General features: G+C 42.3%; 3 protein-coding genes across 5 annotated transcripts in view; 2 read left to right on the top strand and 1 right to left on the bottom strand.

Moving 5' to 3' along the window:
• The window catches only part of gabbr1b (gamma-aminobutyric acid (GABA) B receptor, 1b), a 16,872-nt gene extending 14,638 nt beyond the window's left edge, over nucleotides 1-2,234 (top strand). Inside the window, 1 exon segment of the mRNA XM_061256063.1 lies at nucleotides 1-2,234. This exon segment is cut by the window's left edge and continues 618 nt beyond it. The gene's annotated coding sequence lies outside the window, so the exon portion shown is untranslated.
• A 4,616-nt stretch (nucleotides 2,235-6,850) lies between these two features.
• On the bottom strand, nucleotides 6,851-9,478 carry tnfa (tumor necrosis factor a (TNF superfamily, member 2)). The gene is made up of 3 exons (XM_061255800.1): nucleotides 9,185-9,478; nucleotides 8,634-8,693; nucleotides 6,851-8,473 (listed from the first exon to the last, which is right to left on the bottom strand). Exons 1-3 carry the CDS (start codon nucleotides 9,369-9,371, stop codon nucleotides 8,022-8,024), a joined length of 699 nt encoding a protein of 232 aa, XP_061111784.1. The 5' UTR covers nucleotides 9,372-9,478; the 3' UTR covers nucleotides 6,851-8,021.
• Nucleotides 9,479-26,518: 17,040 nt separating this feature from the next.
• atat1 (alpha tubulin acetyltransferase 1) overlaps nucleotides 26,519-27,500 on the top strand; it is a 17,811-nt gene continuing 16,829 nt past the window's right edge. For all 3 annotated transcript variants that reach the window (XR_009709594.1, XM_061255538.1, XM_061255539.1), the window contains exon 1: nucleotides 26,519-26,901. Coding sequence is in view for 2 of the 3 variants with exons in the window: in XM_061255538.1 (XP_061111522.1) it covers nucleotides 26,810-26,901 (92 nt within the window). In the remaining variant the exon portion in view is untranslated. The remainder of the gene's footprint in view (nucleotides 26,902-27,500) is intronic.

Raw genomic sequence — 27,500 nt, forward strand, 5'->3', positions numbered from 1 at the left:
CACACACACACTCATACGTGCACACGCCCACGCACCCACGCACACACCTGGCTTGTTCCTGAACATAAGACCAGTCCCGCCTAATGTCATTGTTTTTTACTCTTCTGGAAAAGTGCAATAAGGTATCTGGGTACATGATGGTGTGTGAGAACCACAAACCACAAAATGGTTGCCCTGTTTAGTTTAGCATGTGGTTGCGAAGTTGATGGCCATACAGGAGTTTAATTCTCTAATCATCATCTATTTCTTCCATGGTGAACTGTCATATTTTAGAGTTGATTTATGTTAGAATTGCACAATTTTCTCAAGCGTCTGGTCGGAGGCATACTTGCCACGCCATGGGAACCGAACAGCGCAAACGCCAGCAGTCCAAATGACCAAATAGGCAACAAGCACACAGTGGGGCAACAATAGCACAATTCTCCCTCCTCTCAGTCCCTGTTTGATGATGTCAGTAATGGTGGGTTTAGGGAGGGAGGAGTCTTATAACCTGGCAACCCAAAAAAACCGCCAACTCTCTGTGACGCCCACAGTGCTTCTCTGTCTGCTTTAAGCCATGGACACTTTGACACACAAGGGGTCTTTCTTTATGTGTGAATGCACATTGAACATTGCTAAATCAAAAGGTCTAAAGGTGGCAAAACACTGCCATCTAGTGACAGACCAAGAGTATTGTACAGGGATTCGGGGGGGAAGGGGGTTCAAAGCCCGTTTCATTTATATCCGCCACAGGTTTGAGAGCAACCAATGGAGCACAACTAATTAATAAAAGGAGGGAGGAGGTTAATTAGATGGGCAGGCAGGCCAGTTTAATTATCGCACTCTAATTACGAGCCTGAGTCACGAGTGACTCAACTGCATTGTGAAAGTGTAACTAGCAAAGTACAACTTCAGAAAACATCTTTCTGTTAACCTCAAAGGAAAACCCAGCCAGGCCAAATTTGCAATAACGTGTCAATTTTAACTTCCCCAATTCCTCACCGCCAGAGGTGGAAAATCCAGGTTCAGAAAGTAAAAATCCTCCCCAGTATTTTAACTAGCACCTTTTTTTTTTTTTGGCCGGAAGTTATGACTAATGTGTGAAATCAGTAGTAAACACACAGCAGGATTTTTTTTCTTTCTTGCACTGTTCTCTCTTCCCTTTTCCCAAAGAAACTTCCCCGCCTCCTTCATGCCAAGGCCTTGAGTATTTCCACGGTGTTGCTACCTAATATGGATGAAGCCACGGGTCACGGTTTCTTTCGTCCGGCCCAAATTGCGTGTCCCGCTGTGCTTGTACGACACTTCCCTTTATTTATTTCCCCTCCCAAGCTGTAGCAGTCATTCCTTCTCCCTCTGTCCAGAAGACAGAGGGCGTTCGCGAGGACATACGCGGCCCGCCTGAGCGTCCGCCATTCCGTGTCTGTTGTACATGTTCGCCACGCGGTGTCTCCTCCTCCCCGCTCCGGCTTGATTTTTCTGGGGCTTTTATTTTGACAGCGGGGGTGCGATAGGCTGAATGGAGCGCACTCTTGATTGCGTTACAGAGCGACGGTTTTTCACTCTGCTTCGCCCACAATCCATTTCTGCAACTGTGTATTAACTGGATATCTCTGCCCTCACTTGCAGTGGAAGTGCCACACCTGCAACCTCTGAAACTAAAGCTCAGTTCACTAAAGAATTATAGTCCAATGCCAGTCTTGAGCATCACCTGTATCGCCTGCATATCACCTTGTACAGTTATTGCAATATTTATTTCAAAACTATGTAGCGTCAATTTCACCAGAACGCGTGTGTGACTCCAAACAATCACTTTCGAAATTACTGTTTAGCTAATATCACCCTGATATAGATATCTCACAAGTAAACAGTGCACCAGTTATTCTGAATAATGCGTTTCTTGATTGTTTTGTTTTGGTCGGCCTTGCACCACAAGTTTGGACTGTCAAAATAAAAGGCCTTTTTTTTGTCAAGCTCTTGAGTTTGCCTTTCTGTTCCTGTAAAAAAATGTATTAGCAGTTTGTGTTTATGAACTGTAAATGAGAATATGCATACATACATACATTCGTATATATATTTATTGATAATGAAAATGATTATATATCTCTTGCACATATATACAAATTGTATTCCACTGTGGTATAAAAATATTTATATTTATTATCGCAATCCTTGTTGAATTTTAAAATGATGTGGTTATGCAAAACAAATGATTACTATGGCAAAACATACAAAATAAACATCGTTTTTCACAACCTGCTATCCGTAATTATTTTTTGGTGCGCATTTTTATGGCACGATTAGCATCTTCGGGAGCAGACTTGTGATATGGAAAACAGTTTGGGTTATGTATTGTGGATACACAGCGCCCCCTTCATGGTGAGTGGGGGGAACTGCAGGCTGAAGTAGGAGGCCACCCGTAGAAGGCAGATTTGGTTCAGGAGGTGGTCTGTATGGGGTGAATATAAGGTTGATAGCTGAGAAAGAGGTGTTTCGGAGTAAAAGAAAAGGTGGATAGGAGGTTAAAAGGTTTGTATGTGGAGTAGAGGAGGCATGTATACACCATCTAGAGAGGCTGAGAGGAGGAGTATGGCAGGGTAGCCTAGTGGTAGTGTGCTCGACTGGCAACTATAGAGGTTGCAGTTCGAGACCCCGGTTGACCCTTTTGGTTGTCGGTTAGTAAGTGTAGGGCCTAGTTGAGTCTGTGGGTAAGGGGCTAACACAAATTAGTGGTTTGGGGTTAGGTTAGTAAGAGTAGGGCCTAGTTGAGTCTGTGGGTAAGGGGCTAACACAAATTAGCGGTTTGGGGTTAGGTTAGTAAGAGTAGGGCGTAGTTGATTCTGTGGGTAAGGGGCTAACACACATTAGCACTTTGGTTGTAGGTTAGTAAGAGTAGGGCCTAGTTCAGTCTGTGGGTAAGGGGCTAACACAAATTAGCGGTTTGGGTTTAGGTTAGTAAGAGTAGGGCGTAGTTGAGTCTGTGTGTAAGGGGCTAACACAAATTAGCGGTTTGGGTTTAGGTTAGTAAGAGTAGGGCCTAGTTGAGTCTGTGTGTAAGGGGCTAACACAAATTAGCGGTTTGGGTTTAGGTTAGTAAGAGTAGGGCCTAGTTGAGTCTGTGGGTAAGGGGCTAACACACATTAGCGGTTTGGGTTTAGGTTAGTAAGAGTAGGGCCTAGTTCAGTCTGTGGGTAAGGGGCTAACACACATTAGCGGTTTGGGTTTAGGTTAGTAATAGTAGGGCCTAGTTGAGTCTGTGGGTAAGGGGCTAACACAAATTAGCGGTTTGGGGTTAGGTTAGTAAGAGTAGGGCGTAGTTGATTCTGTGGGTAAGGGGCTAACACACATTAGCGCTTTGGTTGTAGGTTAGTAAGAGTAGGGCCTAGTTCAGTCTGTGGGTAAGGGGCTAACACAAATTAGCGGTTTGGGTTTAGGTTAGTAAGAGTAGGGCGTAGTTGAGTCTGTGTGTAAGGGGCTAACACAAATTAGCGGTTTGGGTTTAGGTTAGTAAGAGTAGGGCCTAGTTGAGTCTGTGTGTAAGGGGCTAACACAAATTAGCGGTTTGGGTTTAGGTTAGTAAGAGTAGGGCCTAGTTGAGTCTGTGGGTAAGGGGCTAACACACATTAGCGGTTTGGGTTTAGGTTAGTAAGAGTAGGGCGTAGTTGATTCTGTGGGCAAGGGGCTAACACACATTAGCGCTTTGGTTGTAGGTTAGTAAGAGTAGGGCCTAGTTGAGTCTGTGTGTAAGGGGCTAACACAAATTAGCGGTTTGGGTTTAGGTTAGTAAGAGTAGGGCCTAGTTGAGCCTGTGGGTAAGGGGCTAACACACATTAGCGGTTTGGGTTTAGGTTAGTAAGAGTAGGGCCTCATCGAGGCAGTGGGTAAAGGGCTAACGCACATTTGCCCTACACTCAGCTTACCTGCCTGGGCTGTATTTGCCCTCTGTAAGCTGACAGTGCCACATCAGTGTGAGCGTAAAGGGAGAATGGTTTAACAGTGTAATTGGGGCTTTAATGAGTAACATGGTGGTCACACTTTCTAGGTTTTCATACGCAATTTGCACAATTTGCACAAGAGGGCATTGAAGAAACCCAATGGAAGCGTTAAATATGTCCACTCTTTGGAGAAGTAAGTGTTTTAAATGTTCTATTTTCAACTGGTTGAGAATGTTCTCCAAGTAGTACGTCACACAAGGATAACCACTCCCCTTATAACTTGTGACCCACAGTTTGCGCTGCTAGCAGGACAGTGAGGGCACGTTATCGCTAATTGACAGTTCTCATTACCTCACCCGGACAGTTTGAGTGCACCTTTATAGTGGGAAAATTATGCTTAGAAAAATATGTTTTAAAATACATTTAAATGAAAAAATGTATGCACCTTTGCTTTATTGTTGCCTAAACACTGGCAAGTGTCACATTCAACCACCATTTTACTCCTTTAACTGCAAAATCACATTCATAAGGAGTGCTTAAACATGATTGGATGGACTGGGGGACTATGGCCTGATTATTGACACATTAGCATTTGCGGTGGTGGTACTTGTGATGTTTTAAATGACGGTGACAACCGTAAGAAAAAGACCATCCTTACAATTATCACAGCTCACACACTTGACCTGAAATAGTTTCTTGATCCACTCTGAGCAATTAAATAACCTGTATGACCCACGCATATCCTGCCTCATATGCCATAATAATAATTATAATAAAAGCAAAATGTAGGGCGACATGGCTCAGGCAGTAAGAGCAGTCGTCTGGCAGTCGGAGGGTTGCTGGTTTGATCCCCCGCCCGGGCTGTGTCGAAGTATCCCTGAGCAAGACACCTAACCCCCAAAATGCTCCTGACGAGCTGGTCGGCGCCTTGCATGGCAGCCAATCGCCGTTGGTGTGTGAGTGTGTGTATGAATGGGTGAATGAGAAGCATCAATTGTACAGCGCTTTGGATAAAGGCGCTATATAAATGCCAACCATTTACCATTTACTTTCCAAACACTGTGTGAAAAGGATTTCACAAGAAGCAACAAAAATAATTGAAAGCATTAAAAATATGGGTATTCTCGATATTACAGGCCGTTAATGACTTAGTATTTACCAGGTAAATACCAGCTACTTGTGTGTAATTATTAGACAATTATTTTGATGTCAATGGCAGGTACTATGAAACAGGCTGTAAAATGTATTTCCATAGTACTTAACTGGTTTGTTTCAGGGTACTTACCTCTGACATCAGTGATACATAAATACACAAGTAGCTGGTATGTACCTAGTAAATACTAGGAAATTTGCAGGCTGTGAAATGAAGCCTTGCCAAAATATGTTAAACTGAGTCCAAAAGCAAAACGAAAACCAAAAGCAGCAGGCATCCTGTGGCCAAGTTTCCCCTGACAGACCTGTCCCGGCACTGACCACCAGATGGCACTGTAGGTAAACAAAGGCTTCCGTTTTTGTCTGAAACAAAACCAGTGTTGCAGGTTCTTTTCTTTTGTCTTCTGAAGTTATCGCCTCTCACCGTTTCCTCTCGCTCCCAGTGTACGCACGTGTGGGCAAACCCCCGTTTCATAAATGAAGAGAAAATGGTTATGAAGTTATGAAGTTATGAAGTTGCCTTGCTTCATACTGCAGTCACTTTGCAGACATCCGTATCTACAGTGAAACACAGTAGCAGGGTACATCAGTGTTGCTCTCAGGAATACAAAAATCCAATATCAAAGAAGGCGCTAAGACCCTTTCATAATGACCAGTATACGGTTCACCTAGCAAACAACACTGTGAATTGTGACAAAATGAGGTATTTTTAAGTGTTTTTAGAAAAGCCTATTAATCTGATGATTAGCCAGGAGTGTGTTACAGTTAGAAAACGGTGACAGTGACTCGACCGCATTGTGAAAGTGTAACTAGAAAAGTACAACTTTCTGTTAACCTCAAAGGAAAACCCAGCCAGGCCTCCGACCCAGTATTAGGGCAATAGATTAGCAGAGATGAACAGGTGTGTGAAAAGTCCAGGGGTCAGAAAGTAAAAATCCTGCCATGTGTTTCCACCACCTGTGGCCAGCTGATCTCACTAATCAGTTATACCTCATGGCTTTTAGGGATTTTACTTCCTGCAGATGAGGAATTGGAAAAGTAAAAATGTACAGATATTCCTCATTTTAGCCAGGCTGTATTTTCCTTTGTATATTCATCAAAGGTGAAACGTCATTTTACAAAAAAAAAAAAAAGTGTATCCACGAGGGGAAGTGCTTTCCCCGGGCAATGTGACCTGTTGTGAAATGGTTTCCATTTGTAAATAAGCAAAATGTCCGCCCCCACACCCGCCCTGCTCGGCCGGAGGTGGACGCTGTGTCGGGGGAGGAGGGGAAGCCCCAGACCGCGTGTGGAACAGAGAGAGACGAGGAGGGGAATCCCCGCCCTGCTAAGAGGGCCCTGCCATTCACCTGTACCGGCACCCCTGTAGTGGTCTACCTGCACAAGCCTTCCATACACCCAGGGCATGAATATGAATATGTGCCAATAATTGATATGGCTCCATAACATACACGTAGGACTTAAATATTAATGCTTGTACCTGATTGATATTAATCGATAGCATATATTTTGGACTTGAATATGAATGAATGTGTTTGTAATTAATTGATATGGCTAGTTGGCATAGCTATGTAGGATTTAAATATTAATATGTCAGCATTTGGATCGGCGTAGGCATTCATACGATTATTCCGATTATTCTGATAACCCAACTTAATCTTATAACCAGAGTGACTCTAATAAGCAGATTGAATCGAATAAACACAGTGTGTTTTGCATAGTCATAAATCAGTTTGCATACCTGGAGTTGTTTATATATAGATTTTATTTGAGCATGGTCACTGTCCCGCATCCACAACAAGCAAACAAACAAATACTTTAGTCTCTTTAGAGTTTATAAATATATAAATAAAAATAAAATATAAATAAATCAATAAATACAAAATTAATAAATAGATTCGACAACAAATAAATACGTAAATAAATAAATACATACAAAAATACAAACAATGTGTACAATCAGAATTGAGAACGGTGCTGTTGTAGACCAGCACGAACACCAGACCTTCGTAAACTCACGGTCTCCCTTGTAAACTCGTGTGCCAACTGGTGAAACTGTGACCGTTTTCAGTGCATATGAGGCACAGCCGTGCAGAACCAGCCGCACGCAAAACAACTTGCCGTTGCTTCTACCTAGCTTCGGGGTTTAGCTGTGTTATAACGTTCTTTCAATAAAATACACAAAGAACGAGGAACTTGCTTTAAATGTAATCGATAAGCTTCATTCAAAAGTACTTTAAAATTGTCTAGAGCATGTAGCTGGGTGTCTGCTTGTCAGGGTTGTAAACAGTCAATTTATGGAGTTTAACCAATTCATCAAATTTTGAGGGGGGCACACGGAAGCACCCGGAACACCAAGTGGAGGGTGACCGTGCACCAGACACAAAAACGTCAAAGAAAATCTACAAACCTGACCAACAGCTTCATACACACGAGGGGAGAAAAACCACGGAGCAAAGGCTGATAAACTTCATAAAAGTTCACTTTAAAAATTACAGTGTACTGTATTACAGTGTACTGTATTACAGTGCACTGTATTGCACAGAGCAGATCAACCTCAACGGTTGTTCTCATTCTACTGGCGGAAGATCACAATTGTTTTAATATAAAACGATCCTTCAGTCAACATCGACGACAGAAACACTGCAATGTTTCTCTTAGCATGTAAATAATCTGTCAGTTTTCACTCTTTTTTGCCGTTGCATTTTCCATTAAAGTCGTTATAGGTTGTTCAATTAAGTCTTCCATAGCGTGGACCCCTATTCTGTGTGTGTCTGTATCGATATCTAATATTTTGTTTCTTGTAATACATTCCGTCCCACTATCATCTGATATTAATTGCTTCATTTCAGTCGAACTGTCCAAGAGAAATTATGTTACACTATCCTTACTTAAACGATTATCCATATTATTTTTCTGACGACCAATCATTTTGTCTTTAATTAGTTTCGGCGATCACAGGGCAAAAGCGCCGAAGAAGGTCTTGCCGTTCTCCCAGACGAGAGACGGCAGGTCTTTTGCTTCGTCGGAGGTACGCAGCCGGTCGCCCTCCGAGAGACTGAAGACGGCCCCGAGGTAAATGCCGTTATGCCAGAACCTCGCGCTGTGCGGTCCTCCCTGGACCTTGCGGCACGTGGCCCGGGTGGAGGCCATCATGCCTGTCCACTGGCTACCGACTGACTGAGAGTAGCGCTCCACCGCGTGGCTGATATGCACCACTTTGTTGACTTCTGATTTTGACGACGCCTCGCAGTTGACGCGGAACGACGCCTGGCTGTAGACGAAATAGAGCCCCGTTCGTGGAATGACGATTTCTTTAGCGTCCACGACCTTCAGATCTCCGGCTTGGACGGTGTTTTCGGTCTTAATCCACCGCAAGTCCGGGGAGATATCCGTGTTGTATTCGGCTGGAGAAACAAAGGGCCCACGGTTAATATTGTTAATACCCAACAAGCGTTAATTAATACTGTTAATTATGTACATTCTAACTGGACGCTACAGTAGGCCTAAATTAGCACTGCATTGAGAAAGGGTTAATACAGGTGTATATGCACACACTTATCTCACCTTCTAAGTGAATGGCGTCTTTTTCATTTTTGTCCGCATTTCTCAGTTTGAGGTGTAAGTCTGGCCAAGGGAAACAAGAGAGAAGGGGTTACAACACAGGAAAGGCCCACTGGAGTTTTCTTCAAGGGGTTTTAACCTTAAGGTGTTAGATCACAAATCATGAATTACAAAGCTTGAACTGATATTTTAGACAAAAATGAGTTTGTTTCATAATTATGCTGTTTATTGGGCACTGTGAAGTTTTACACAAAACACAGTTAAAAAGTATGAAAAAATGCAAAACCTAAAAGGTTGTATCTGCTTAGAGCCCATTTATTTTCGTGTCTTTGATGCTCGATGTCTCAGAACCGCTCAGAACACAGATAGAACCTTATAATTCCATGGTCAGGAAATATGCCATTAGAACGTTCTTACATTCTGATGCTGATGTAACAATCGCGACTGGCAACTGAGTTCTAGAACACTGACTTAGAAGAAGAAGAAAAAATGCTCTTCAAAGTGTTTACAGAGGAAGAACGGACTGTGAGGGACACAGGAAGTGATGCGCTTACCATTTTCTCCGTGGCTCTGGACTGGACCCTGCATGTGGCCGGTGAGGAGGACGGTGGCGGCGACGCACAGCGACACGGCTATTGCCACACCGACCCACCGCCACGGCCTCCGCGATTCGCTGTGGGCCTCCAGGCCAACTTCCACATCGACCAGATGGCTTTGGGTCTTGTCTCTTGCTGCTTCCATGGTCTCAGAGTCCTGGCGAATTTTATAGTCACAGGAGATGCGAGGTGGTCTGGGGTAATCCTGCACAGCCGCTGGGCAGATCAGATGAGAGAGTTGGTCTGCGCTGAGAGATGTGATGAAGGATTGTGAGATGAGGACATATATATACTGTACAGTGGGTAGCCCTTTCACGACTACAGGGAAACTCCACTCTTATGTCACTCATAGTGAGAGAGAGAGGGAGGTGCTACATGACAGGAGGGAAACCAAAAGCCACAAAGGGGCGCTTCTGCGCACACACACACATGCAAACCCACACACACATACACACATACACACATACAAACACACACACACATACACACATGCATACACACACACACACATAGACACATACAAACACACACATGCAAACCCACACACACACATACACACATACAAACACACACACTCACATACACACATACAAACACACACACTCACATACACACATACAAACCCACACACACACATAGACACATACAAACCCACACACACACATAGACACATACAAACACACACACACATACACACATACACACATGCAAACCCACACACACACATAGACACATACAAACACACACACACATACACACATACAAACACACACACTCACATACACACATACAAACACACACACTCACATACACACATACAAACACACACACTCACATACACACATACAAACACACACACACATACACACATGCATACACATACACACACATACACACATACAAACCCACACACACACATAGACACATACAAACACACACACACATACACACATACAAACACACACACTCACATACACACATACAAACACACACACTCACATACACACATACAAACACACACACACATACACACATGCATACACATACACACACATACACACATACAAACACACACACACACATGCAAACACATACACATACACACATACGAACACACACACACCTGCATTCACATACACACACATACACAAACACATACAAACACACACACATAGACCCACAGACACCACGCAAAGACACACATATAGGACACTTTCGCACCACATACACACACACGCACACAAACAGATACTCCCAGAATTTTCACCGGCACTAATTACACTTCTGCAAATACGCACATACACACACACACACACACAGACACACACGCCCGCCCGCCCTCCCCCCTCCTCTCTCTCTGCTCAGTCTTTCCCGACGACGGAAAAACCTGATATTCTCACCTTCTTCCTTTCTCTGCCTCCTTTCCTTCATTTCATGTTTAATTTCCCTACAAATTCACACGTTTATTTTGTGACACAAAAAAAAACAAAAAAACCCCACATTTTCACTTTTCTTGTGGGGTTTTCCTCGTCACGACCTCATCTTTTTTGGCCTTAATTTAGCCACACTTTTCCACACCTCTCTCATTCACTGTAGTATCTGTTTCTGTCTGCCCTCCTCTGAACAGGGATTTCACTTCCGTTTGAGAAAACCTAACTCTCGGAGTGAGGACCAGAACTGGCCTTGCCTTGTGTCTTTGATGCGCTGCGGAACAAGTCTGTCTGTCTTAACAAGTGTTTTAGTCTCATTTTTGAGCTAGATTTAAGTCATTGTTTGCTTGATAAGTGACATTTTCTTTCTTATCCCATTGGATGAGAAAAAAGTTATAGAAATAACACTTATCTAAATATAAAATATATTAAGACACTAAAAAATATGAAATCAATTATATTACAACACGTCTAAATATAAGGCAAAAATTCTTGAGATTGACGTATTTTTGGTTCTGACAGCGGGGCAGAAAGCTTCTCACTGATGGGTTCTTTCACACCGTTGCTTTGGTCAGTTTTCCCTGAGAGTAGAACTCTGGACGAGATAAAGGTACATCTTGTGTTAAATGGTAAATGGCAGGCATTTATATAGCGCCTTTATCCAAAGCGCTGTACAGTTGATGCTTCTCATTCACCCATTCATACACACACTCACACACCGACGGCGATTGGCTGCCATGCAAGGCGCCGACCAGCTCGTCAGGAGCATTTAGGGGTTAGGTGTCTTGCTCAGGGACACTTTGACACAGCCAGACAACTGCTCTTACTGTCCCCATGTGTTCACATGTGTTGAACTGATCCGTTATTTGGCAAGATGGCAAGTTTATTTGTATCCTTACATATATTACACAGTATATTTTAATATATTTTGAATTTCTGGCCATATAATCATATATATGACTTCTCTGTTTGGGTAGCACGTTTCATATCCAGAGAGAATTCAATGTGCTTCACGTAAAGGGAGCTAAGACAAGCAAACTAAAATACAAAAAATACAAAAATAAATAAAATAGATATATATATCAAGAAAATATTTTCCTATCTAAAAATAGAAGAAGTTATGACAAGTTGCACTTAAACATTTCCTATAGGTTTTCATCAAAATCAACAGAGAAAATAAAAGCTTTAATTGTGTGGCAGTGGTCAGAGCAGCAGTGTGGAGCAGTGGTCAGAGCAGCAATATTGAGTATTTGGTCAGAGCAGCAGTGTGGAGCAGTGGTCAGAGCAGCAATATTGAGTATTTGGTCCGAGCAGCAGTGTGGAGCAGTGGTCAGAGCAGCAGTGTGTGGAGCAGTGGTCAGAGCAGCAGTGTGGAGCAGTGGTCAGAGCAGCAGTGTGGAGCAGTGGTCAGAGCAGCAGTGTGGAGCAGTGGTCAGAGCAGCAGTGTGGAGCAGTGGTCAGAGCAGCACTGTGTGGAGCAGTGGTCAGAGTAGCAGTGTGGAGCAGTGGTCAGACCAGCAGTGTGGAGCAGTGGTCAGAGCAGCAGTGTGGAGCAGTGGTCAGAGCAGCAGTGTGGAGCAGTGGTCAGACCAGCGGTATGGAGCAGTGGTCAGAGCAGCAGTATAGAGACGCGTCATGGATATTCTGCAACATCGTCTCTCATCTTGCACTCTATATCGCTTCCTTCCTCTCTGAAAATAGGCCAGCCACAGAGAGAGAAACAAGACATCTCTCCTCCCACTTCTGCTCTCTCCCCTGTGTGGTTCTCCATCTGACGTTCAGTGGCCCACTGTGGCTCAATCTTTCCCTTCTCTCCTCTCCTGCACCTACCCATTCTCTCCTTCTCCTGCTAGTCCATTCTTCCTCTCTTCATCTGTCACACGAACACTTTTGACTTTCTTTCTTTTTTTTTTTTCTGGAGGATTGAGGCCTGCGGCATTAAAGAGATTTAAAGTTTGTAAAGTAATGTAAAGTAGAAACATTAATTTACTCAGATTTAAGTCCACCATTTAAAAAAAATATTTTATACTGATTCATATGTTCTGTGGGGGTGGGGGGGGTTAGGACAGGTATGAGTCTGATGTAAAAAAAAAAAAGAAAAAAAGAAAAAAAAGGTTTTGCGCCAGTTTAGCCCGAGGTGTTGTCCTCACCACCACCCCCCTCGTGCTGAGTAACTCCTTCAGGTTTCTGGTCACGGCTGACATCACCACCAGCACACCAGTTCACCAGCGATCATGGACAAACCCGCCAACGAGTGTATGCAGGGTAGCAGCGGGTGAAAGAGAAAGAAATCTGCCACTCAAAATGGCCGTGGTCACAGGAGAGTAAAGGGAAAGCGATCTAGCACTCAAAATGGACTCCAACACAGGGATGCTAGATGAAGACCAATCCCCCCGTTCAGGATTTCTCACTCAAGCTCTTAATTATTGTAATCACTCCATCGTTTGCTTGATCACATTTGTTTTATCAAAGTCACACACTACAGCTGTCCCCTGTGGAAGTGTTTTACTGTGGATGCAGGAGTGCGTTTAAAAAAAAAGAAGAGATTTTTTGATTAATCGGTTGGAACAAATCCAGTTTTAGGCCCCTGTACAGAACAGTGGCAGAATTCTACAATAAAAATACATAAGCTTCTGTCTCAATGTAGCTTGGAGTCTCCCAAATAATACATGAATAAATAAATAAATAAATAAATAATATGCATTGCAGGATGGGAAAATGAGGCAGTCTGGGAAAAAAATCTTTTGACATAAGTTAAATTAATTTCCCTGACTTGCTTTCAAAAAATGGTGAAACATGGGAGATATGCTTAGTTTGTGAGAGAAGATATCAGCCCCTGAATTGTATTTCAGGTTTTCTTCTTTTGGTAATAGGTTGTGGGAAGATGGACATATATCACATATTTCCATATTTAGAGTTTAGTGTTGAGGTTACAGGAGCACATGCATCTCCAAACAATAGCTGTAACAACAGCGGCACCATGGCAACCTCGCCATGCCCTGGAACCAGCGTTGCCTATGATTGAAGTGGAAGCGTGTGTGTGTGTGTGTGACTAATGGTGACTATGAGGAAACACACTATCGCCACACTAAAGAAGAATATGATTATTCATGGCGCTGTGGGAATGCAGGTTCAACAAAGTGTGTATTTTCGTCACAAACACGGAGCAGGAAGTGCCTTTTTTGACGTGAAGTTACTAACAATAGATTGCTTCCCCCTTAAGCCAGTCAGTCATTAAGTTAATTCGTCACCAGTCAGTCAATCTGTTGTAACATGTACTTGTATTGTCTTGGGAAATCTTCGCTGTGGCAGTATCCAAAGTTATCAAAAGTAGGTTTGCACTCTTCACATAACCCTGAAGATTACAGTACTGTACTTCACAGGTGCCTTGGTTTCAAAACCGACTTTGGGGAAAAAGGAAGCCAGATGCTGATAAGGGAGAAAATCTAAACAATAGCAAATCAATATAAAATGGTTGGTCACACTTTACAATAAGGTAGGTATTAACATGAATTAATGATGGACAAATACTTCAATTAAGCATTACATTGAATTTTCATTAGTTCATGCATTTGTTATCTACTAACGTATTTGTCACATGATATTTATATATTAGCAAACTATAGGATGTACTCACTGTACAATTAGTTACATACATTAACTGACCTTTCTCATTCAAATATGAATTGCTAATAACTAAAGTAGTTAGTTTACAGCTACATTAGTTCATGCCAGTTCATGGAACCTTTTTGTAAATCGTTACCAAAAACCAGTTTCTTGCAGCAGTAAAAAAAATGTATAATTATCCTTTATATACAGTGACTACAAATACATTACCAATTTAAAAAGAATAAAAATAGAGTGAAATATAATAGTAATGGTGGGGAGAATAACATAGGAATATACATAAAAATATAAATATATAAAAGGCAAGGTGGTTTCAAATTAGACTCTGAAATACTAAATATTAAAATAAACAAATTAATAAATGTAATATCTACAATAAGTAATTGACTAAGCACACACACACACACACCCACACACACAAGCTCTCCCCTGGTTACTGTTTAATCATGAGGGCTCAACATTTTTGTCACCATGGCAAACACAGGAAGTAGAGGATGGCTTCATTCATACCACTATAGCTTGATGAGGAACACATTACTTTACCCCAAATCTGCATATCCCGTTGCCCTGAAAGGTGTTTTCAGTTGTGGAACTACTTTCTCATGATATTTAAATATATGTCATTGAGCTGTGGAGGAATACCGTCATGCGACCCTGTACCTCACTGGGATGGAGGAGCTATACCCCATCCACCCATAATCCCTCTCTCCCATATTATAATTGCAATGAAAAGAAATACATAAATAAATATTATGCCACACCTTGCAGTAAGGTTAGTAACATACATTATTAACATTAACCAAAGTAACATGAATTAACTGATGTAAAAGTACATTAATTAAGCAAGAAATGATCTTTTCATTAGTTGTATTTCTTCACGACTATGTAATGTATTAGTTGCATGAATATTTATACATTACCAAACTATCGGATACACTTTTTAATTCCAGTATGAATTGGCATTAACTAATGTAGTTGTTAACATGAATTAATGATGTACAAATACACAAAGATGTACAGATTCATTTCTCAGTAGTAGTTAGTTAATTAATGCCAATTCATGTAACGTCATTGTAAATATATATTAAGACCAAATATTAATATAAACAGTTCTGGCACAAAGTCTGTCAAAATTTATTAAAATGAGTTATCTTCTTAACCATGAGTACTAATGACATCATGTGACCATCAGTAATTTGAAATTAATTATAAAATTGAGTAGTTTTCATTTCATGTAGAAAAATCATAGACATGGCAATACATGGTGACTGTAACATTTCCAACAGTAAGATACATTAGACGCTCATTTACGTTTGTAAGTGTGAACTAGTATATCAAAGAGTAATGAGTATTGCTTAACACAAAGTGTAATGAGTATTTAACACAAATGCGAATAATTTCTTCATTTGTATTTCATGTTGATCTTACGTTTATTACATATTACAATTATTGTTCCAAGAAGAGATTTTTTTGCAAAATGGTGCATTACTCGTCAAACTCTGTTCATGAATAAAGTGTTTCATAATATGTGCCAGTACAGTATATGATTATGTGTATGGTATACTGTATTTAATCATGTGTATTTTTGTATGGTGAGTATTGTGTTCATTGTGTAGGTGTTGTATTGCAAAAGCTTAAATCAGGACAGTAGGAAAGTGTGAGTATTGAACAGGTCAGCATTATCTCTTGATAATTTACTGGTTTTTAAAACATTGGTTTTAGTTGGATGGTGAAATTGTATTGTTTTTTGTCCACTTACAGTATTTGAGTGAAGTTTTACACATATATGTTTTCATGGCCGTGGGACATACTGGTGATGATACCGCTCTTCTGCCTGGAAGGTCGTGGGTTTGATTGTTGCACCCAGACGCTTGAACCAGGCGTTGCTTCAGAAAACTGTTCAGTTCGGCAATTGGCATGTCAAGAAAATACAGTGTGTGTAAGTTGCTCTTGTCAGAGATGTCAGTGAACACACATATGTATATGTTTTTTAATTACTCTGTGCAGCCCTTTGGGTTGCTTGTTTCTGCGCAGGGAAACTCCAGGTGAAATAAAGTTTTGTACCCTTTGAAAGGAAGCCGTGCAGAATCACGGGACGTTTGGTGACTCCCGCGTTCTTGCTTGGTTTCCTCTAAAGGAAGGAGAGGTTCTGAGAAGAGAGATGTTCCAGTCGCTGTGCGTTTGCATTCACCATCCGAACTGTGAATTCACACCCTCCCACTCCAAGAGACTCAGCCTGCCCTCAGCCTGCTCCCAGCTGTGTGGCCACTGCCTCTGTCTGTCTGCATTTCTATATCCCTCTCTATCTCTTTCTTTCCCTCTATCTTTTTCTGTCCCTCTCTATCTCTCTCTATCTCTCTCTATCTCTTTCTCTCCCTCTCTATCTCTCTCCCTCCTTCTCTATCTCTCTCTATCTCTTTCTCTCCCTCTCTATCTCTCTCCCTCCTTCTCTATCGAATTTAAATGAGCCATTGCCATTGTCATGACGTACAGTACATGAATACATATTGCCAAAGCATAAGAAAATACAACAAACAGAATAAACACAAAAACTGAATAAACACAGAATGCAGACTGTTTGTGTCTCTTCTCTCTGCCTCCCCCCTCTTTCTCTCTCTCTGCTCTCTCTCAATCTAAAACTAATTCAAAGTGCATTGCTAGAGCATGGCAAAGAACATGGGGAACATCAGATTACAGACAATAATAACAGAATAATATGATTGCATACTCTTTCTCTCTCTCTGCTTTTCCCTCTCTCTATCTCAGTCCCCTGCTCTCTCTCTCTCTCTCTCTCTATCTCTCTCCCCTGCTCTCTCTCTCTCTCTCTCTCTCTCTCTCTCCCTCTCTCTCTCTCTCTCTCTCTCTCTCTCTCCCTCTCTCTCTCTCTCTCTCTCTCTCTCTCTCTCTCCCCTCTCTCTCTCTCTCTCTCTCTCTCTCTATCTCAGTCCCCTGCTCTCTCTCTCTCTCTCTCTCTCTCTCTCTCTCTCTCTCTCTCTCTCTCTCTCTTTCTCTCTCTCACCAGCTTGCAGCCGCTCAGTGGCACAGAGGGTCATGTGACCTCTGAGGAAGCATGTCAGGTCTTAGATGTGGTATATGTGGCTGAAACTGCAGCATACTCACATGGACCAGGGCGAGTGGCTTCAGCACAGAACAAAGGGCCATGTGTGTGTGTGTGTGTGTGTGTGTGTGTGTTCAGTGACAGGTAACACAGGCCAGTCTGCGGGGAGAGAGAGGGCGGGAGACTGAAAGTACAGCCGTGAGTGTGTGTGTGTGTGTATGTGTTTGTGTGTGAGTGTATCTGTGTGTATCTGTGTGTGTGTGTGTGTGTGTGTGCGTGTGTGTGTGTGTGTGTGTGTGTGTGTGTGTGTGTGTGTGTGAGTGTGTGTGTGAGTGTGTGTGTGTGTGTGTGTGTGAGTGTGTGTGTGTGTGTGTGTGGGTGCTTTGAGTGAAAATCCCCCCACGCAGGCCAGGCTGTGGGGGGGAGAGTGTTGGTGGAGACTGAAAGTGTTTTCTGGGGCTTTTCTCTTCATGTCAAAATTAGCAGGGAGAACCCCCTCTGTTTTCCTCTGTTTCCACCGAGTTTCTCTCTCACACACACACGCACACACACACACACACACACACACACACACACACACACACAGATACACAAACACGCACTCACATACACTCACACTAACACACACTCACATTCACACTCACACACACGCACATTCACACAAGCATATGCATTCACATTGTTTATAGTTTTCCGAATCAATTCAATTCATCATTCATTCATTCATTCATTCATTATCTTAACCCGCTTATCCTGAACGGGGTCGCAGGGGGGGCTGGAGCCTATCCCAGCATACATTGGGCCAAATGGCAGGAATACACCCTGGACAGGTTGCCAGTCCATCGCAGGGCACAAACACCATTCACTCACACACTCATACCTATGGGCAATTTAGACTCTCCAATCAACCTAACCTGCCTGTCTTTGGACTGTGGGAGGAAACCGGAGTACCTGGAGGAAACCCACGCAAACACGGGGAGAACATGCAAACTCCGCACAGAGAGGCCCCGGCCGACCGAGATTCAAACCCAGGGCAGAGCTACCCACTGCACCATCCGTGCTGCCCAAATTTCATTTGTATAGCACTTTTTTTTTTTTACAGAATACTGTCACAAAGATGCTTTACAAAGGAGAAGAAAAAAAATTCAAACATCCATCCATCCAAAAAACAAAACTAAAAACAGAACTAAAAAAAAAAACCAGGCCTAAAGCCCCAAATACATGAAGTAAAAGCTCCCGAGTTTGGTGACAATCTGAAGAAATCTCAGGAGGAACAAGGCTATAGAGGGAGAGCCCGTCCTCAGCTCGGTGACCTGGAGTCACAGGTTATAAATAGTGATTAAGTGTTTGGAGTTAATTATGTTTTCTGGGGGAAATATTGAAATATTTATTTTCACAATGGGGAAAACCTTGATGTCCAACAAAACTCCATTGGAGAGTGCCCTTTTCCCCAGTTGAAATGGCAGGTTCCTCACCAGCGTATCTCAGCTCTGTCCTGTGCTGCAGCGTACACTCCACTCTTTCAGGGTGAATAAACATTTCATGGATATTTTTTTGGCACAACGTTTCATCACAGCACACATGACTCTCTTGTGTTTTTGTTTCATAACCCCGGCATTGCAGACAGAACTGAAAATGTGAAGCAAGTCACTCTCAGCTCATCTGTTCATGCTTTTGTTTTGTACTTTGGTTTTGTTTGTTCTTTGCACTTGCAAAGAAATCGGACTGAGACACAAACTATAATAATCCAATCCCACTTATTGCCTCCCCAGGTTACATAAACCAAGTGCAGAAGGCAACTGAATGGGGTGGGTTCTGGTCATGTGTGGGGTTTTCACGGGAGGTTAGGTCTGTCACTGTTGGGGAGGGTGAGGGGTCGTGGGACTGACCTCCTGGGGCACAAAGCAATCAGGGGGGACCTCAAAATGTTTTTTGGTGTACAGTTTTAAGGAGCCCCAAGCACACAGGGCGCAGTTCCGTGCTGCACCCCTGTCTTGGTTATGAGGAGAACGTTCCCCCAAAAAGTAATCAGAGCATTTCATTCATCCAAATGAAAATAAAGACGGGTAGATATTCAAGGAACATCTGGCACTGGAATGTGGACTGAACCGTTTGCCCATCCATCCATTATCCATCTGTAATCCAATAATTACCCATCCATTATCTAACCCGCCTATTCCTGGTCAGGGAATGTTCTTGTCTGCCTGCCTGTCTGTTAGTCTGTTTCTTCTCCCCCCCTTTCCTTCTCTCTCTTCCTGTCTCTCCCACTCTCTCTCATCCCCCCTCCCTCTCTGTCTCTCCCTCTCTCTCTCATCCCCCCTCCCTCTCTGTCTCTCCCCCTCTCTCTCATCCCCCCTCCCTCTCTGTCTCTCCCTCTCTCTCATCCCCCCTCCCTCTCTGTCTCTCCCCCTCTCTCATCCCCCCTCCCTCTCCACCTCTCTCTCATCCCCCCTCCCTCTCCACCTCTCTCTCATCCGCCCTCCCTCTCTGTCTCTCCCCCTCTCTCTCATCCCTCTCTCCCTCTCTGTCTCTCCCTCTCTCTCATCCCCCCCTCCCTCTCTGTCTCTCCCCCTCTCTCTCACCCCCCTCCCTCTCCCCCTCTCTCACCCCCTCCCTTTCTCTCTCTCTTGCTTTATTTCTTCCTGTCTCCTCTCTCTCTTCCTGTCTCCCCCACCTCTCTCTCAACCCCCCTCCCTCTCTGTCTCTCTCTCGCTCTCTCACCCCCTCTCTCTCAACCCCCCTCCCTCTCTGTCTCTCTCTCTCTCACCCCCTCTCTCTCTGTCTTTGGTTCCCTCCAGTCTTTAAAAAGGAGAAATGGTGAGTGTTTACCCCCCCCCCCCGTCCCCCCAGAAATGGGAAGTGAGATGTGATGCATTTGTTCGTCGAGAGAAAAAAGCGAGGAGAAAAATGAAGTGAAAAATTTTAATGAAGAGGAAACTTTTTCCTTTTTGCTGCAAGATCGGTCATATGTGGAGAAAATTAATGGCAGGGGAAACACAAATAAACAAGCAAAACTCACCGCGGAACCTGGGGCCATGGTGGCCGGTTATCAGAGGCAGAATCACTGGGAACCTCTGCAGATTTCATCATTATACGTTCATTACATTACATTACATTACATTACGTGGCATTTAGCAGACGCTCTTATCCAGAGCAACGTACAACAAAGTGCAAATCAATCACAAGAACAAGTGCAAAAGTGGACCTGAGAGGACAGTACAGTTCTGAGTCGTAGTGTAAACATACAGAAATTCAGAACCCTTGAAGAGTATGTGATGTGGATCAGCCATTCTCTCTAGAAATAGCATCCCAGCATGCATTGAGGTCACGTTGGCTGCCTGTAGCATAGTGGTTAAGGTACATGACTGGGACACGCACGGTCGGTGGTTCGATTCCCGGTGCAGCCACAATAAGATCCGCACAGCCGTTGGGCCTTTGAGCAAGGCCCTAACCCTGCATTGCTCCTGGGGAGGATTGTCTCCTGCTTAGTCTAATCAACTGTATGTCACTCTGGATCAGAGCGTCTGCCAAATGCCAGTAATTTAATGTAATGTATGGGCTAATAGGCTGGATGGGTCTGTTTGTACATCATTTTGGCTTGCTTGGCGTGCGACAGCAGATCTCAGTGACTGTCAAATTCATCCTGGATAAGGCACAGTCAGCTTCATTGGACTCATTTTGGAAATTTAAATTATTATTGAACAAAGGTGCTGTGGTCAGATGAAAGCAAAGTTGGCATCTTGGTAAACGGACTGCATTTGTATAGCGCTTTTATCGACACACACACACACCAATGGCAATAGGCTGCCATGCAAGGCACCAATCATCTTGTGTTTGAGTGAAAAAATAATATTTTAAAGACGTTGTCATTGATTGCGTTTTGTGAGAAAGCAATGAAAAATGAGAAACAGTTTCGTCCACAGACTGCCGTTGCGCTCCCTGCGTTAAGAGTTTTGAAAAAGCGTACTCAATATTGGGACATGGGTATAAGCAATCGTAAAAAAAATAATAAAAAAAAAATAATAAAAAAACTGTAAATCAATAAAACTTATGGCGAATAGCTGATTGGTTCCTGCTTTTTTGTTTTTGCACAGTCACGACGACAGATTTTTTTCATCAGTTGGATTATCCGTTTAGGGAAGTTACCATTTTTGAAATGTGTTTCCTACACCGTGATTGATTCTTCCCAAGTGTCAGACAGCATGACGTAATGGGTCATACTGCGTTCGTGTGCTCCTCAGAAGCTCCCGCTTTCGAGGTCGGAAGTCGTAATTATGTCATGTCACGCATTCTGGGCCAAGTGCTCTGGGTCGGAAATAAGCACACACAAAATGGACGCAAGTTCTTTGTGGTATAGAATATTATTCGTATACTGCACCGCACATATATTTTTCAATGAACATCGCACACATTTCGGCTGAAACATGAGAACTGTGTATAAACAGCATTGTCGCATATACTCGGCTTTGTTGACATGAGTCGGCTGGTTAGTAGCAGGCTGTAACCACTGGCTTTGCATTAAAAGTTAGCTTGTAAGATCTAACAGGTGAAGTTATGCACAAAATGTATGCCACCGAAAGTAAAATAAAAATAATAACATAATGAAATACCTATGTTAAATGATAACAAAGAATACTCACTCCTAACATGAAATAGTTATACACTCACTGAGCACTTTATTAGGTATTTATTACTTAAGGGACCTTTTTGACTTATTGGTCTTCTACTGCTTCTACCTTAGAGGTTTGGTGGGTTGTATGTTCAGAGATGTTTTTCTGCATACCAATGTTGTAATGTGTGGTTATTTGCGTTACTGTCTCCTTTCTGTCAGATTTGACCATCTCTGATGTCTCTCATTAACAAGGCATTTCTGCTCACAGAACTGCTGCTAGCTGGGTGTTTTTTGTTTTTCGCACCATTCTCTGTAAACTCTAGGTACTGTTGTGCATGAAAATCCAAGGAGGTCAGCAGTTTCTGAGATACTCAAACCACCCTGCCTGGCACCAATACCACCAATAATAACCAAAGTCACTTAGATCATATTAGATCACTCATGATCGGCTGATTAAGTATTTGCATTAACGAGCTGGTGTCCAAGTGTACATAATAAAATGGTGCACTTTTATACATAGTCTGCCAATTTTAAGAGACCAAAAGTAATTGGACAGTTGGCTTCTCAGCTGTTTCTGATGTCCAGGTGCATTCATTGCTTCGTTCGTGACAGTATAAGAAAGTGTTCAGTATCTAGTCTCAATTATTAGAGGTGTAGATGGCAGAGAAAGGCTCACAAAAAGGAATCTCACATGGTGTGTTGCCTGTCTGGTGCCCAGGCAGGAGATATCCTGCAGCGCACAGACCAGCTCCTGGCCAGAGCAGGGAGGGATCCGATGTTCATGGTCCACGCCGGGACCAACGACATAGGATGAAAGAGAGCACTGGTGAGCTCAGTGTTTGCAAAAGCCAAAGAAGACTCTACAGGTGATGACGAAGGAATGCCCACCATAATTAAGAACACCCAAACACCTGTTGGACATTTCATAAACGCCCTTCAGGAGGCAGGTGTGGATGTGTCAGTGACTGCTCTCCGCAGATGAAGACTTCAGAAATACAGAGGTTACACTGCAAGACGCAGAGTTAGCTGCAAAAACAAGACAGACATTTTTACAGTTTGCGGAACAGGACCTAGAAGAACCTACAGAGTTCTGGAAAAAGGTCTTAGCGCCACAAGCTTGAAAACTGAAGGAATCACAGAGCTAAATGAGTTTAATTCAGTGTGTGGTGTTGTGGATAAATGCCACGGAGAGTTTGTACAAACATCACGTGTAACAGATGAGTCGTTTAGAGAACTGTGGTCATTACCAGAGAATTTTTGGCGTAAACAATCTCGGTGAACACTGCTGTCATGTGATGTACATTGCTCAACCAGAATGGCTTCAGCAAGGTTTGTTAAACGAGGATTAACCCAGACCTGACCCAGGGCTCCATGAAACTCCAGTCCCTCAGTGAATGCTGTATTTTTTATTTTTTCCAAAATCTCTTGATCAATTAAGGTCTTTAGAAAATAATACAATAGAGTTTGGTTTTCTACCATTTGTCAAATTAAATTTACATAAATTGTCAGTGAACAGATGTCCGCACTCTTAGAAAAAAGAGTTCTGAAAAGGTTATTTGGCTTGATTCCAGATGGGGAACCCTTTTTAGTTCTTTATGGAACCTTCTGTTATAGGTGGGAAGTGTGAAAACTCCCATACAAAGAACCATTTTGCCAAACAAAGAACCCTTTAACTAGATAGGGTTCTTCTATGGAATCACAGGGTTCATATTGGAACCATTTATTTTAGAGTGCACTGAATCACTTATAAATGTAACATCATTCCAAAGGAATCATTTGCCCTCTACCGCTTAACCTGGGATATAAACATGGTCCGCTTATTCTGCACGAGCACGCAGACCCATCTGTGGACATCATTTGGTATTAAAAAGGGAAATCATCTCACACTGGACATTAGGAAACTCTACCTAAGAACAAACAGCAACTGGGAACAATTTGGGGGCTGGAACAGAAATTAGCATGAGCACCGGAGACCCCCCCCCCCCCACTAGCACACGCTACGGTGTGGTGGGGAAATTGGAAGCAGGTTGTGGGTTGGAGGGGAGAGAGGGAGGTAAAGATACAGGTTACAGGGAAAGATACAGGTGCGTGTGGTGAGGTTGTGAGATCACAGAAGAAGGGAGGGGGCAATTTGGAGTTTTGACAAACCTGAAACTCAGCTTGTGGTTTCCCGTGTTGCAATGGTAAGCATTTCCAGGGCAAATGCATTCCTCCACCGAGATCTCAGGTATTTGTTTGATGAGACTCCACTGTTTAATTACACACTATTCTTAATTAATTACACGTTATAGTCTGTTTACATTTCTGTGGCTCCAACATCATTAATCGTTAATTAATCAGCAATAGCAATCTAATGTTAAAGTAATAGTACTAGCAGTACTGTAACAGTAGCATTATGGACTAGTCAATGTACTCTCATGGTAGTATTGGATTCCATACAGGAGCAGTAGCCGTAGTTTTAGTTATTATTAAACAGCAGGTGTTATGATCTATTAGTAGTGTATGGTATTACTTCATAGTATAAATTATAATTAGTAGTACTCTCCTCATAGCAGTAGTATAGATTGTTGTACAGTAGTGTAAATAGCAGCTACGTAGAACAGACTTTTAGCAGTACTGGGTCCACTACTCAGAGTAGTTTTATAATAGTGATGGTAAAGTGATTGTTATATAGCATTTCTCTAATAGTAGTAGTACAGTTGTAATAACAGTAGTAATAGTTGTAGTGATGGTGGAACTAGAGGCATTGTAGAAATTGTTAAGAAACCACACTTGTAAATAAATTATAAACAAAACAGGGGATTTTTTTTATGCGCCCCCCCCTTCTGCTGGGGTTTTCTTAGAATTGAAGGAGGCTTAGAAAAAACCCTTTGAAGTTTGAAGAAAAATAAAAAAACTTCCACCAGTGTGTGTGTGATGACCTAACCAGGAATTCACAACTCACAGTCTGTGTTCCATCTCTCTCTCTCTCATACACACACACACACACACACGCACACGCTCACGCACACGCATGCATTCAGACACACACACCTTATACTCACTGGTGTCGTGAGTGCAGTTATCCTAAGATACTCACGCATAATCTACATTTGTGTTTGTTTGCTGGAGCACAACTTGGCCAAACAGCAGGGTCCTGGTCGCGTGAAAGAAATAGCTACTTTTGTGTTTCTGGAGGGATATAGTGCCTCCTTGTGGACAATGTGGACTATTTATGAAATGCTGATGTGAAAAGCTGATGATAACCTTGTTAGATTAGTCTGTTTTCAGGTGAACTCGCGGTGCTTTTAAATTCAAAAACCCTTTTGCACTGAAGGCTTGTTTCAGTAATTATTTGGGACAAGATCCAGATCATTCCCCCAAACAAATACCCATCTGTCTCACCCATTAAAATAATTTTATCACTTTCACATGCTAAAATGCAGTGGCTACTTAGTACACTAGTATATGGGAGCACGTCTACTTTGTAACATCATTGTATCTTACGCCTATGTAAGTCTTAGCTACTCTTGATAAAAGCACATTTTAACAGTTTCAATGATCATGACCCTGCAGCAGATGTGTAGTTTCATGTTCCAAACATTCCTAAATGTAGAAAATAGTGTAATGAGATGTGAAGAAGATGAGCAAATCGGCAGAGATGAGTAGGACCCCATACACTAAGCACAGAAGAATGTGGGAGTTTTTGCTCAGTCTTTTATTTCCACTGTGGGGGTATGTGACATTCCTATTTATAAAAACCAGTATCAAGCAGCCTCTCCCCCTCTCTCTCACATACACGCTGGGGAAATTACATTGCTGACGAAAAAACCTTGTGTGTGTCATTGTCAAATAGTCAAACTTTTAAATAGCTAGCTTACCACAGCTGACCACACGTAGATAACAGAAAAGTTGTAAAAAAAAAAAAAAGTTGTAAAAATTTTTTTTATAAATATGTAAGTCTCTACCTCTAATGAGAACATATAAAAGCAATAGGGCTCGTAGTTGCAAATAGCTATAGGCTAGATGGGAGAAACTCCTGGTTTTCATGTAACGTTAGCAAGCTAAGCAATCGGAAAAACGTGCAGTGTGATTTTTAACGTGACTTGTCATGTATCGTTGGCTTGACTAGTTTCGTGTAAGTATATTTTCTGGATGAGGGTATGTACAAATGCATACGGTTTTGCACTAAATTGTAGTAATTTCCAGTGCCGACGATACCCATCCCAGTTCACACCACACCCTCTGCCTCCATCGGGGTTGCTACGTAAACGCTCAGGCGGATGTTTGGTCGTTGTCAAGAGGAAGCGGAAGAACCAGTGCCGTATTACACAGTAATATCGCGCAATTGAGAACATACTGACCGCTGCCCATTTAATTAAATCAATTGAGCGCTGACATGTGCTTTTATTTTACTATTGAATAAACGAATAGCATTTGCACTGTTATTTATACAAATACAATTATAGTAATACAGTAATAATCAAACAACTACGCTGCGAGGATGCGCGATGGACGATATTGTTTTTTGGGTTCGTTGTTTTAGCAATTTTACGTTATACAGATGAACTACTCGAAAAGGCTTATCCCAAAGCCGTGCCACACAATGGACAGACAGAGAAAGCATTGATAGATACATAATTAGGAACGCACGACCAACAAATCGCTACGGTAGTAGGCTACCAAGAATGCGATAACGAGAGCAGTGCATTAATGTGTGCATGGAGTCATTTAGCAAGTGTTAGTTGCAGCTGTAGCTCTATCCATTTTACGGTTAATGTGCCGCTAGTTGATTTTTAAAAATAGGCTTATTTGCAGAACTACTCACCGAATTGCTTTTTATTCGTATTATTAGCATAAAACTATAGCAGGAGGCAATGGAATTTTCGTTCGATTTAAACGCTATTTTCCCCGAAAGAATTTCGGTACTGGATCATAATTTGACGACAGGGCGAAAAGCACTAGGAAGGTAACGTCAATGATGATATTGAATAATGTGCAGTCAGCCAATGTTAGCTTAACAGCAAAAGGCTTTAGCTTTGAGCTAGTTAGCGATGAGTATTTTACTTGGACAGCGAACAATAACCATTGTGTTTCGTTATAAATCTGGAGAGTTACTAGTTGTTATCTAGCCGTGGACCTAACGCGTTAGCTAGCTTGACATGAACTAAGGGTGACATTCTAACCTCCGCGCACTTGAAGGGATTCTTTGTTGCCAAATCATCGCTATAATAATCGAACCTCTTACATGTTTCCCTATATTTTGTAGACTGGCAAACCACCGCTTATACCGTCAACTTTTTGCCTGCATGTTGTTCAGTGCTATCACACAATTCAATTGTTTTCCTAAGTCATTGTTATTCACTTGATCCCTCTCCTCAGTGTCAATGGAAATGTTAGCTAGGTAGCAATGATTTATTGTTGCTTAACAGTGATTTTAAGTAAACAGTCGTATACGCACCATCATCACCGTTTCTATGTAGACTGAAGGACAGAGATTCGTTTATTTTGGAAAATAATATGGGCCATTTGTCGATCAAATATAACTTATTTGTTTCTGGAAAAAAG

This window comes from Conger conger, chromosome 9 (assembly GCF_963514075.1).
Source record: "Conger conger chromosome 9, fConCon1.1, whole genome shotgun sequence".
In the NCBI taxonomy this organism is placed as follows: domain Eukaryota; kingdom Metazoa; phylum Chordata; class Actinopteri; order Anguilliformes; family Congridae; genus Conger; species Conger conger.